The sequence below is a fragment of the Lissotriton vulgaris genome, chromosome 6 (assembly GCF_964263255.1).
Source record: "Lissotriton vulgaris chromosome 6, aLisVul1.2, whole genome shotgun sequence".
NCBI classification, from domain to species: domain Eukaryota; kingdom Metazoa; phylum Chordata; class Amphibia; order Caudata; family Salamandridae; genus Lissotriton; species Lissotriton vulgaris.
The window spans coordinates 1,361,205,549-1,361,218,472 of record NC_141694.1 but is presented as its reverse complement, the minus strand read 5'-3'; the positions used below and the strand labels follow the sequence as shown (position 1 = coordinate 1,361,218,472).

Here is a 12,924-nt window from a genome sequence, read left to right as displayed (position 1 = left end):
CTCTGACTTTTTGTTTCATTTTGTTGATGCTTTGTGTTGCATGTTTATATTAAACATTTAGAATCTGAACAAAGGAGGTGCTAAAGGTAGGGATCCATCCAAGGCCGACAAAGATGTGTAAAAGTGGGTCAAACTGACTCTGATTTTTTGTGTCTTTTGCTTAAACGCCCATTTTTTATCCAGTGAAATTTTTTACCCTCGATATGGGGGAGTTTTCAAAAACATGTGAATCTTTTAAATATATTAATGCTGTAGAACCATCTTCAGACTTAACTTATTTTAAGGACTCCTAACAGCTAGCAGTGCCTAAACGTCATACTTTGTTTCCTTGGTGTATTTTTTACAGCACTCAGGTGGTCCTTAATACCCATTGTACCTTCGTTCAAAATGGCCGAATTTCTTCATTAACTGTGAGATAGTTCTCCAGTTTTCTATTTTTAAGACGTTATTTCAGCATTAACTATGAACCCCTTTATTGTCTGGCTCTAGTAAGATTTTGTCAATGTCCCTGTGTTCCCTCTTGATATCCTGTTGAAACAATTGCACCTTGAACATTTCTCACACTCCTTCTGTCCCCGTTAATCAAGGTTCAGCCTCTGTGGGACTTTTTCATACACCCTGTGTGGGATTAATTTCCTTCTCAGAAATAGTATTATAAAATTGAACTATTAATCTGTGAAGTAATAAAGTCTATACAATGGCCTTAGTATTGTTGAGTTACCCAAATATCTTAGTTAAAGGTATTTCCCAGTCCAGGCATGCTAGAAATTAATCTTACCCTTTTACTTGAATAAAAGCAGTGTGGTGTAAAAGGATCGTCTCCTGAACTTTCGCCTTCCAGTATCCTGCTTCTTTTTACCATGGTGTGTGGAACCTTTCTTTTAGGTCTCACTACTTAAGCATTAAATGTCTTTCTGTTTTGAAAGTTTGTATATTCTTGTGTTTGAGTTAGGGCAGTGTCTTTGTCTTCTTAAACATTTTACAACTGCTTACATGTACCTTTCAGTGAATAGGCTAACACTAAAAGCTGTGTATGGCCGATGTGGCATAAGTAGACCATTAATTAGGCAGACTGTGGAATCTTCCTGCCATTTAATTCTCATAAGATCTGTATTGAAAGCAATAGTTGGCGCTTCCCTTGCTCCCTAGTAAAATTCCAGCTCAAATGTTCATTTTGGCTCTTGGTACTTGAGAGAGCTGATGCTGAGACCCAAAACATGATGGGAATGAGTCATCAAAGTCTTCAAGGTAATTTGGAAATTCCTGAGGCAATGTTTTAATCTTTTAGTTTGTCAATTACATTACTGAATGGGATCAACCTTTACTCAAATCATTCCTAATCTGCAGCATACATAGCTGTCTGGTTGAATCGTTTTGGCTATGTTCCTTCACCAAGAGACGAAATGCAAAACAAATCCTGTTATGTTGAAAATTATGGAAAATTTATTTGCTGGTCATACTTGTAATTATAAATTGACAAGTCAATATTCTAATGAAATTACCAAACTGTTTCACATCATGTTTTCCTATAATATCTTAAGAAAAGTGTAATAGACAGAGTTGTATGAATACAATTTTATTGTCATGTAAAATACTATAAACTTTAAGGTGACACTGTCTTTGATCATTTGCAGGAGTCTATGCAAGGGAGTTCTGATGAAACGGCTAACAGTGGAGAGGATGCCAGCAGCGGCCCAGGTAGCAGCAGTGGCCACAGTGATGGATCCAGCAATGAAGTGAATTCTAGTCATGCCAGCCAGTCTGCAGGTAGCCCAGGTAGTGAGGTGCATTCAGATGACATTGCAGATATTGAAGCACTTAAAGAGGAAGAAGATGAAGAAGATGATGAGGATGATGATGAAGAAGAAGATGGGGTTCAAACCCCACAGAAAAATTGCAGGACTGCTGAGCTCCAGAAAAGGAAGTTGGAATCGCAAGCTGCAATTTGTCCGGTAGATTCTCATGCTGGAGGAGAAATAAATGGTGCAAGCAATGGGACAAGCAAGGATAGGGTTTTTGAAACTGAATCTGGCCAACCAGCTGATGATCGAATTAGAATGATAGATGCCTGCTCACACCCTGAAGATCCAGAATGTGATATGGCAGGCGAAATAACTGCTGCACACATGGATGCCTCTCAGGACTCATGTATTGCACGAACTGGAGATTTTCTTGGAGAAGCTATTGGAAATGAATTGTTCAACTGCAGAAGGTTCATTGGGCCACAGCACCACCACCACCATCACCACCACCACCATCACCACCACCACCATCACCACCACCACCATCACGATGGGTAGGTTTTCTTTTAGTATTTGTGATTCAACAAATTATGACATAAACGTACTATTGTTAAATAACTATATGGTTCTGAATATGACATAATTATTGAAGATACCATTTTGGTAGCATTTAGGGGCATGCTTCACCCTCTAAGACCACAACTAATGCAAGTACGGAGTCACGTATATTAGTCCTGCTATTCAGTTATTCAGTACGTTTACAGCTTGGTGTTGAAGCATTTCTAGATCTGAATTCTGTATGTCTTCAGCATACTTTTTAATTGTTTTGGCTCCCCGTATTGTTAATCAATTAGTTGCCTTATTACATCCGAAGTCCTCTGAAGTTAGGTGCACAAAGCAAGAGTATTTGATAGTATGACCTACTTCATTTAGATTTGTAGTACTAAAACACATTAAATGTTATAAACTCACCATCTATTTTTCCAATATCTTTTGAGGGTTGATACCTGTGCGTTTATTACTAGCTAACCCATAAGGGATTGGAGGATTTCAACCCCCCACTTCTAACATCCATCATTGACTTAAACAAGTTGATATCCAAAACCGAGATTAGGCCTTCAGCATATTTTGCTTACATTATACTGTGAACGCATGTGGGGTGCACCAAGATTATATTATTGTGCATATACAGTGTGCTTATAAGAGAACAGAAAGGGCCACTTTACTCAAATAGTGATTCTGAAATTTCACCTCCCTAGCACTGTTGGCTACTGGCATTGCTGTCTCCTCTCATTCGTCGAGGATAAGAAAACATTTCTCAGCCATTCACAAAAGAGATGTGGAGCATTTAGGGTCAGACTTAAGGTCCCCTCCCAACATATATATGTGGCATCCCTGTGACACTGCATACAAAAAGACTTGGATCTTTTTACATTAGTTACATCAATAACTAAAAGAATGATGCAGTTCAGCTATGTCGGGTGGTTGCTGGGGGCAGAGAAACAGGAGGTGAATAAGCATAGGTGTGGGGAAGACCATAAATTATATAAATGTTAATTTCATAGAGGAGATTTACTGTTCAGTAAGCACAAAAGGAGAGGCATTTGATAGACAAGCTTCAAAAGTTGTCAGTAGTTGACTGAAGGTTAATATAGAAGCTAATGTTTGGAGGTACAAAAGGGGGTGGTGATGGACGGAGCATCTGAACCAATCAAACACTCGCACCCAGTCAACAGATCTGGGTTTAATCCATCACCATTCTTTAGCCCACTGTGCCACTCCAGTTCAGACATGGCCATATGCAAATCAGTCTGACCCTGTGCCTCATGGGAACAGCCCAGCCCGAACTGCCAAGCCATGCCTTCCCTGGACCGGAAACAAGCTTCCGAGGACCGGTTTCTGGCATTTCAGCAGTCTTCAGCCCGGCTTGCTTGAATCCAGTTGCAAAGTGAGCAAAGGACTCACGTCTGAGCATACCCTGCCAACTTATGGCGAACAAAGCTGTACAAAAGGGGGTGGTGATGGACGGATTTGGATCTTTTTACATTAGTTACATCAATAACTAAAAGAATGATGCAGTTCAGCCATTGTTGGGTGGTTGCTGGGGGCAGAGAAACAGAAGGTGAATAAGCATAGGTGTGGGGAAGACCATAAATGATATAAATGAAGGTTAATATAGAAGCTAATGTTTGGAGGTAGGCAGGAAGTGAGTTTCATGCTAAAACTATAGCAGGAATGCTATTGTAAGGAAGTGAGTTCTTGCTTCTAAGACCTGTTATTACCCCTTCATGTTCTTGCCTCTTAAACTTCTGAGTCCCTCATTTCAGCTTTACCTGTTCTGGGCACTGATCCTGTTTGGGTGCAGGAGGCATGTATGCATAAAGCTGTAGACTAGCTCTCTGGCTCCAGGTCCCAGGGAGATTTCATAGTGTAGCTTGATGTGGTCAGGCCCTTCCTTGAAGTCCGACCTACCAGGGACCAGGCCACACAGTGCCACAAAAGAGAAGCCAGAGGGGATTTCCCAACCAGCTACTCTAGTATGTCCTGCTCATATAACATCTACACATGGATGTACACATTTTCCACAGAGGAAGACTCTGCATCTTTGACTCATTCTTGTACACATAGAAGACATTATTCATTGAGAAGAAAGCATTGTAGTCATGCCCAGTGTTCTTGAAAAAAATCAGAAAGAACAATTGATGGACAGAATGCAGAACAGTGTCATACATTCAACTCAGTACAGAGATCTGGGCCTATATCTATTGTTTTTTTGCTCACCATGCCATTCCAATTTAAACCAAGCTATATGCTAATCAGTCTAGACCCTGTGCCCAATGGGAACAGTCCAGCCCTAACTGCCAGGCCGGGCCAGGTCCTCCCTGGACTGGAAACAAGCATCCTAGGACCGGTTTCGGGGCTTCACCCCTCATCAGCCAGGATAGCTTGAATCCAGTGGCATGGAGAGTACAGTGTTCCTGAATAAGGCATCCCAGAGTAAGGAATTCCAGGAGAAGAATGTATACATCATTTTCTTCTTGCTGGCTATTAACTGAATGCAACTTTGTGTAACTCACTGATTGACAGTAGCACGAGGTGCTTGCAAGAGGTGCACTCAAACTCGGCAGTCCAATGGCATCCCATCTTGACTTTGGTCATTTTTGAGATCCTTCATCAATGAATTTCCCCTAGGCACATTGATCCTGGGCCTGATTAAGCCAGCTAGGCAACTTTTTTGTTTTCTTCTACTGTCAAATCAACTTCTCTAGCCTGCAGTAAAATTCTAGGCCCAATAAATAGAGCCCCTTTTTCCAACAGTAGATCCACAGCTCTATTCTCTACTTGTGTCTGTGGGTTAGAGTTTTTATACTACTGCTTGTTCTTCCATAGTACCACATGACAAGGATTCTGCAGGAAAACAAAAATTCTTCACCCCCTCAGTCTCCTGAAAGTAGAAACTCATGTTTGTCATAGCCTTACTTTGGCCATTTCTTCCACTTTCCATTTCAGGGGCTTGAAATTAGAAACCAAATATCTTCCACTTTCCATTCTATGGTTCAACTCATTAGCTGATCTGCTGACCAAACAAAGTAGTGTATGAAGATGAGGTGATGCAGTTAGTGTACTGGTCCTTAAAAATAAAAAGGAGTCCAGGAAACATTAATTTAGGTGTCACAAAGAGGAGTTGGCCTAACGGCTAGGGCGGTCAACCTTGAATCTGGGGATCCGGGTTCGAGTCTCAGCAATGGCGCTGAACATCCTGTGATTCTGGGCAAATCACTTAATCTCCCCGTGCCTAACAAAAATGAATGTGTCCTCATATAACACAACTGGTGCTATATAAAGGTCTCTGATACCCGATACCTTCGGGTCAAGTTCGGCCTATATAAAACTCAGTACAAAAAAAAGGTGTTACTTCCAACAGAGAGATAAGTGATTACAGTATCTACCTCATCGAATGCAGAGGCAGCCATTCTAGCAAAGAATCCCAACTGAAAGAAAAGGTTAGCCATATTTTGCTGCTGCAGATAAGCATGAGGATGGAAAAAACTGTAATTCTTCCCCTTCGTTAGCCTCTTCAAATAGCGGGAAGCATCTCCAAACCAGTATTACGGTGACAAAACGTCTCTGGGTGCTTCTGCCTATGATACCTCTTCAGCCGTCATACGGTACCATCAGGACAGCTCTGTAAGAAAGCCATCTCCTCAGTAAACAAGCTGTAGAGTTTCATCTGAAAGGAAACTTAGTTAATTTACTTTACTATCTGGATTAAAAGAAAGGACCCATTTAAGTATTCTGAAGCATTGAAGACAGCAGAGAAAAGGGTTAAGAGAAAAATTCAGGCTGCTGCCATTGGCCAGATGTACTGTCTGCTCCATCGAGGAGATGGGATATTTACCATGGACCTTTAGGAAGTCTACTTCCATGTTCGGACACCTCAAAAGAATCTAAGTTCCAGAGGTTCTTGGAGAGGAGCACTTACAATACAAAGGCCTACTATTGAGGCTGAGGTAACCACCAAGAACATTTTCAAGATGTATGGCAGTAGAGGCTGCACATCTGAAATGAAAGATTTTGTCTTATCACATTTCAGCAAGTGGCTCATCAAAGACTCGGTTCGACAGAAGGCTTCACATTAATAGATGCAGTCCAGACCTCCCCATCATCCAGGCCCGGAGTCAGTCTGTGCAGTACCTGGGACCTATTTTAGGCAGTGCAGGAGTTCATCATTCAGGGGAAAGGTTATTGTCTGACTGTCTGAAATATCACTCTCATCTGAAAATATCTCAGCCAACAACATGCCAAAATTTCATCTATTTTAAGTTCAACAGCGTTTTTCATTTTTATGGTTCCTCGTGCTCGCCTTCATGTGTGACTGCTTCAAAGGTGCCCATAAGACCTATGATGCTAGTTGTTGAGAAGCTGGAAAGATAAGCTTACCCTTTTATATTAAATGTCTTAGAACTCTGAGCCATTCACCTGGCTCTCAAGTCTTTTCTCCCAGTATTCAGATCAAGTTTCTTGCTAATTCAGACAGGCTCCACAACTTTAATGGTGGAGCTGAATGTAGTACTTCAACTAAGAAGGAAGCTTAAGATCCAGAATATTGTCTCACGAACCACAGACAATTTGGAAAGGCCTTATAGCAGAAATCTATAGGTCACTGCTGTCCACCTCCCAGGTGTTAAGATTGCACAGGCAAGATTGCCTCTCCTGGACTATTCAGAAAACCACAATGGATCATAAATGAATAGGTATTGAACAACATTTTTAGTGTGGTTTTCTGCAAATAGACCTCTTTGCAGACAACAAAAGAGTGGATTTCACATCCTGTTGTTCCAACCGGGGACAAAGGGGAAATGGCAGACCGCCTAGGTGAGGTTTCTGTATGTCTTTATTCTGGTAGTTTTGATCCCATTCTTCATCGTCTAGCTAGCTTACTAAAAAAATCCAGGAGGATCCTTAGTGCTCTGAATCGAAGGTGCTGGGGGGTTGCTTCCACAGCCAGGCAAGATCGCTCTTAGCTACCAGACAGGTAATCCCTATAAAGAGCTTTTGAGATCATAAAGATCGTAAACCCCCAGCTCCTTCACAAGCCCCAGTATTGCAGCTCTGAGACCCAATTCAATTGGACGCCCCAGTACCGCCGATATCTCGTGCTCCACCCCAGTCCAGAAGGAGCGCAACGCCGGGCAGCCCCATGCCATATGGGAAAAGTCAGCAGCAGGGAGTGTGCAGTTTGCACATGCATAATAAGAAAGTGCTTCTAATATGTCATTAGTTGCATCCCCTGGTGCACACTTTTATCTCCGCGATGATTAGTCAAGGATTCCTTTCAAAAAAGTATTACTCAATTTCATTGTTTGATTCAACTCCTTCTTTATTCCATAGTTAATGTTTCTGAAATTGTTTTCATTTCATATCTTTCCGTTGTATATCATTTGTGTATCATTAGGTTCCTTTGACATCATAGCTTTATCCAATGCATTTCGGGCATTGTGTGCCCTTCATCAGGGAGCATGTGCTATATAGGTAAACAACAAAAATATATTCACTAATGTAGTAATTATCGCTCTATAATTCACTCCATGCGTGAAAAAACATGCTAGTGCTCGAAATGTGTAACACACAGTGTAAAATATGTGCAGGTAAAACTCAGTGGAAGGATGTGCAAAAAACAAACATGAAACTTACATGTCGGCGGTAAAGCGTATTTCTACTTAAACAGTTCACGGAACACTGAAAACGAAAAAAGGATCGTGAATTCTCGCGAAAAAAATCGTAATGGTGTGTGTATAGTAATACACTTCCCGAAGTTTTAATAAAAACTTGCAATTGTGGGGCGCGTGGCGTCTCTCCCTACTTTCTCGTTCGTGTGGTATGATATACGTAGTGTGCTTAACTTTAAATCAGGTACTATTTCCTGGTTTTAGAGAAACGGCATCCCGGTTGGGCGTGGTGCCGATCTTGTGACTATGAGCATAGTAGAAAGAATACTACATAACGGGTGTGTTTTTAAGGAAAAAATTACATAAAAAGTGAATCAAAATGGTAATAATGCTCAATGTGTGTTGTTGAAAAGCATCAAATGAAAACCGGTAATAATAACATGAAAATTAACCTATAAATAGAAAATTGAATTGTAACCTTACATAGACTTCACAGAATATAGGATAACACTAACGGCATAATTATAATTGCCATAACAATTTAAAGATAACACGCCAATTCAATGAGATCACTTAACCCAAAAGGTTTACTAGAGTTCATGGTGTAAATCCAGTTATTCTCTCTTTTAAGGAGACATTTGGTGTTGTCCAATCCTTCTTTTTTTCAACAGTTTCTAGGACAAGAAATTGTAATTGAGACACATTGTGGTATGCTTCAGAAAAGTGCCACTGATGATTTTTGGTTGTGGGTCCTTATGTTGGATTTATGTTCATTAATCCTAGTTTTTATTTTTATTTCAGTCTTTCCGATATATACTTTGCCGCAAGGGCATTTTGACATGTAGATCACATTAGGGGTATCACATGTCGCATTGACCCGTAGTTTCAGATTATGTCCCTTCATCGGATGAGTTATGGTCCTCTTATGATGTTATTAAAATTCCCACAGTGTAAATATGGTCTGGTTCCTCTGTACATGGTAGGTGAAGGTGATTTCAAAAATTCACCTACGTTTTTTCTTTCTGGTATAAGCAAAAATCCGGGGATTGTCAAAAATAGAATTGAAATCTGGTTCGGCTTTCAAAATTCCCCAATGTCTTGTGGTGATCTTTTTGAAATTTCTACTAGAAACTGAATATTTAGATACAATAGTTGTTCTTGCCTCATCAGATCTTATTCTGGTCTTTAGTAGATCGTTGCGTTTCATCTTGTTAACATTTTCTTGGGCTGTGGAAATAATTTCATCCGGATAACCTCTTGTGGTGAATCTTTTGCCCATTTCTTCAATTCTTTTGGATGCCTTCTCAGGGTCTGAGGTGATCCTTTTAATTCTCATCATTTGAGAAACAGGTAAATGTTGTTTAAGGGCAGGTTGGTGGAAGCTATTGTAATGTAAGGTGTTGTTCTTATCTGTGCTCTTACGGTAAATGTCTGTCTCAATACCTTTATCGGATAAGGTAATTTGAACATCTAAAAAATTGATGGTCTTATCTGAAATCTCCCATGAAAATCCAACCTACTACGACATAACTAGAAGCTGTGCACTAGTCTTCATCACGTTTACAGTGTGCACATGCGGCATGAGCAGCATAAAACATTAGTTGGATGCGACATGGTGATAAATAGGTCGCATGTAGGTAATTCACCTGTACCATACGCAGGCATCCAGATATTGCCTATTCCCTAGGAGCCAGGCATGCCTCCCTCCGAACATCGTCTAGCTCACCCACCTTGCCCCACCATTTCTGCCGTAGGGATGCAAAGCCACCCGGTCATGGATAATCAGGGAGCGGTAGATTTGAGATATTACCTCTTTTCTTAGGCGCCCCACCAAAAGCTTGGACTCAAGAGGCTGTATTCAGGGAGCTGAGTATCCGGAGGAAGATGTGACCTCAGGGCATGCCCCAGTTGAAGGAAGCCACAAAATTGAGTGTTAGCCAGAGCATATTGATCCTTCAATTCCTGGAAGGACATCAGCTTTCCACCCTTTTATACATCTCCCAGCTGTGTAATTCCTATTTAACTTACCTCCATCAAAGGTTGGCGGTGCTTGCCAACTCAAGTACATATGGTGACTTTGGAAGTCAGAATGGAACCACCCCTGGGATATGGGATATAGGAAATTTCCTAATACAAACGCATGTCTCTATCAATGTTCGAGGCCAAGTTCTGAAAGTTAAGAGTCCAGGCCAGATCTGGGAGGTGTGCTATGTGATTCCTAAATACTTAAAAGCGTTCTGCCCTCTGGGGTGTCCGGGCTGCAGCTTCGCCCCTCAACGGTGGCCTTTACCTCCACCAATACTAATTTACTCACATTAATGGGAAGGCCGGATTCCTCACCGTAGAGATGAAGAATCTTTAGGGTTCAAGAGCCAAAGGCCAGAGGGTCCCCAAGAAAAAGGAGTATATAATCTGCGTATAACGCCATGTAGTTTTAAAGTCCACTCCCCCACCTCCAGCCCAGTATCCGTGCCTCACTGTGTATGAGGCACGCCAATGGCCCAATAGCTAGAGCAAATAGTCACAAGGAGAGGAGTCTCCCCTGGTGCGTGCCTCTATGAATTTGAAAAGAGGCGTACAGAACTCCATTCACCCATACTTGAGCTGTGGGATTATGGTAGAGTAGATGGACCATTCTGCAAAACGTCGTTCACAAACCTGCTTGCAGATGGACTGCCTCCAGGAATTCCCATTGACTGTATCGAAGGCCTTTGCGAAAATCCACATGGATCAGGGCCAAGGCACCATCCAACTCCTGTGCTTGGGAGACGAATGCAGTGCAGTGTGCTTCTGCCCGCATGAACCCACATTGATCTGGGTGAAAGAGATGTGATAGGGTAGGGGTCAGCCGAGCAGCCAGAACTTAAGCAAAGATCTTGATGTCTGCATTAATAAGTGAGATCAGACAGTAGAAGATCACCGGTCTTGAGGCAGGCCCTTCTTGGGATAACCACAGTGGTGGCACAGTCTAGGTACATTCCCTGCTGTATCTCCTCAGCATAGACGTTCAGCAAGTGGGGTGTTAAAATGGTACAAAACATCTTATAATATTCAGTGGGGTATCTGTCTGGGCATGAGGTCTTCCCGGATTGGAGTCCAGATATGGCTTCACTGCTTTCTCAGTCAGAGGCTGATTTAATTCATGGGCCAATGAAATTGAATAGAGGGCAACGCAATATCCCGACAATAGGTTCTCTTTCTCCGAAGGGGGCGCTGGACGACATGTATAGAGGTTTTCGTAGAATGTTGCAAAGGCCTGAGCGATTGCCGACAACTCCTCCTGGAGAACGCCTACTGAGTCTCTAACGGCAGGCACTACTCTGGTGGAGACATTGCAAGTCGCTAGCCAGTACAGTAATTTACTTTATTTGTCCCCAGATTCATAAACTCTCTAGGTCGAGGCCCTCTAGCACTGCTTTGCCTCCTCAAGGGAAACCTGCTGCAGCTCTACCCTCGCCAGTGCTATGTGGCGCTGTGTCTCATCTTTGTCAGATTGCTAGGAGCGGTGCTTCGAATTAAGGATTTGAGTTATGTCAGTCACCCACTTTTGTTGCAGACACTCTTGCTGCCTCACATTGCCCTTCAACAGTCCCCTCATGGAGGGTTTGCTCGTTGCCCACAGCGTCGTCTTTGATGACACAGAACCTTCATTAGCCTGAAAGAAAGCCTGTGACTCCTCCACAAATGAGGCACATTCAGGAGCCTTCAGATGCCACACACTAAGGGGCCGATTATGATGGCGGACGGACCTGAGTCCGTCCGCCACCATAGAGTAGGAGGGCACCTCCGCATGGCCTGCGGAGTTCCCTCCTGTGCAATTAGGATGTGACCGTCACCCTGGCAGTCACATCCTCTATTTTTACCATTGCGGCGGGTGCGGCTTCAAGCTGCATCCGCCAAATGGTAAAAATGCATACATTGCATTTGTATGCAGAAAGTGACAGGCACCATGTGGTGCCTGCCGAGTTCTGCATACAAATGCAGGGGGGTACCATCGGTACCCTCCATGTACACCCCCCCCCCCCTTCACCCAGGGGGCCCGCAACGGGCCCCCGCAGTGAAGTTACACATGCTTTTCCACGGCGGAAAAGCATGTTTCATAGCCCATCCTAATCTGGCTGACGGTGTCTGAGAGACACTATCACCATATTAGAGCTTTTCCGCCGCGGTTGTAAGCCAACCGAGGCGGAAAAGCTGCGGACGGAAACCTGGACCCACCAGCCATCCTAATGTGGCGGTGGGTCTTTGGTGGGTCCGCAGAGGATTTTCCGCATCATCCAGGCCGGCGGTGGCTTCCGCCGGCCCGGAATGTTGCGAAAAATCCTCCATCGTAATAGGCCCCTAAATCTCCAGTTAGAATTTAGAGTATTCTGGTGGGTGCCCCATTCTACCAGTAGGGGGTTTTGTCAGATACGCCACAAGGGATGATTTGGATGGAATGCAGCAAGAGGGAGGTCCATCGCTAGTCGCCACAGCAAATCAATCCGATACTCTGTATTTTTAGCTGCGGACTGGTGTATGTAGACCCTCAACAACAGGTGCCAGGAGCGCCATGCATATCATAGGCCCATGAAATTAGCCTAGGTAAATAGACCTGCCTATCTAGTCCGACGGCCAAGGCCGGGAGAAACTGAGCTGTTCTGATCGGGTCCGAGACTGCATTAAAGACTCCTCCAACTAGAGTGGTTCCCGGGTAAATCGCCACCAATAAGGATCAGAGTGTCTAGAGGGTGGCCTGCAACGGCTGGGAGGGGGGGGGAGCGTAACATGAGATGAAGTTGTAGTGTCTACCGACCATATGGCCCTTAACCCCCACATACCTCCCCTGGGGATCCTCATGTATCTTGCTTATTGTCAAGGGAAAGCATTTATGCAATAGGAGGGCCACTTCCTTATAGCCTCTAGCAAAACCAGAGCAAAAACCCCTGGCCTAGAAGGCAGTCCTAGAAAGGGGCAGTGGGTGCCTAATTGGGGGGTTTCCTGTAACAGGACTACATCTGGTTAGATATAGC

At 43.2% G+C, this 12,924-nt stretch overlaps 1 protein-coding gene across 2 annotated transcripts in view; it reads left to right on the top strand.

Annotated features, from left to right (window-relative positions):
- The window catches only part of USP34 (ubiquitin specific peptidase 34), a 2,709,276-nt gene that overhangs the window by 328,941 nt on the left and 2,367,411 nt on the right, over positions 1-12,924 (top strand). For both annotated transcript variants that reach the window (XM_086927486.1, XM_086927485.1), the window contains exon 14: positions 1,635-2,296. In XM_086927486.1, coding sequence (XP_086783612.1) covers positions 1,635-2,296 — 662 coding nt within the window. The remainder of the gene's footprint in view (positions 1-1,634; positions 2,297-12,924) is intronic.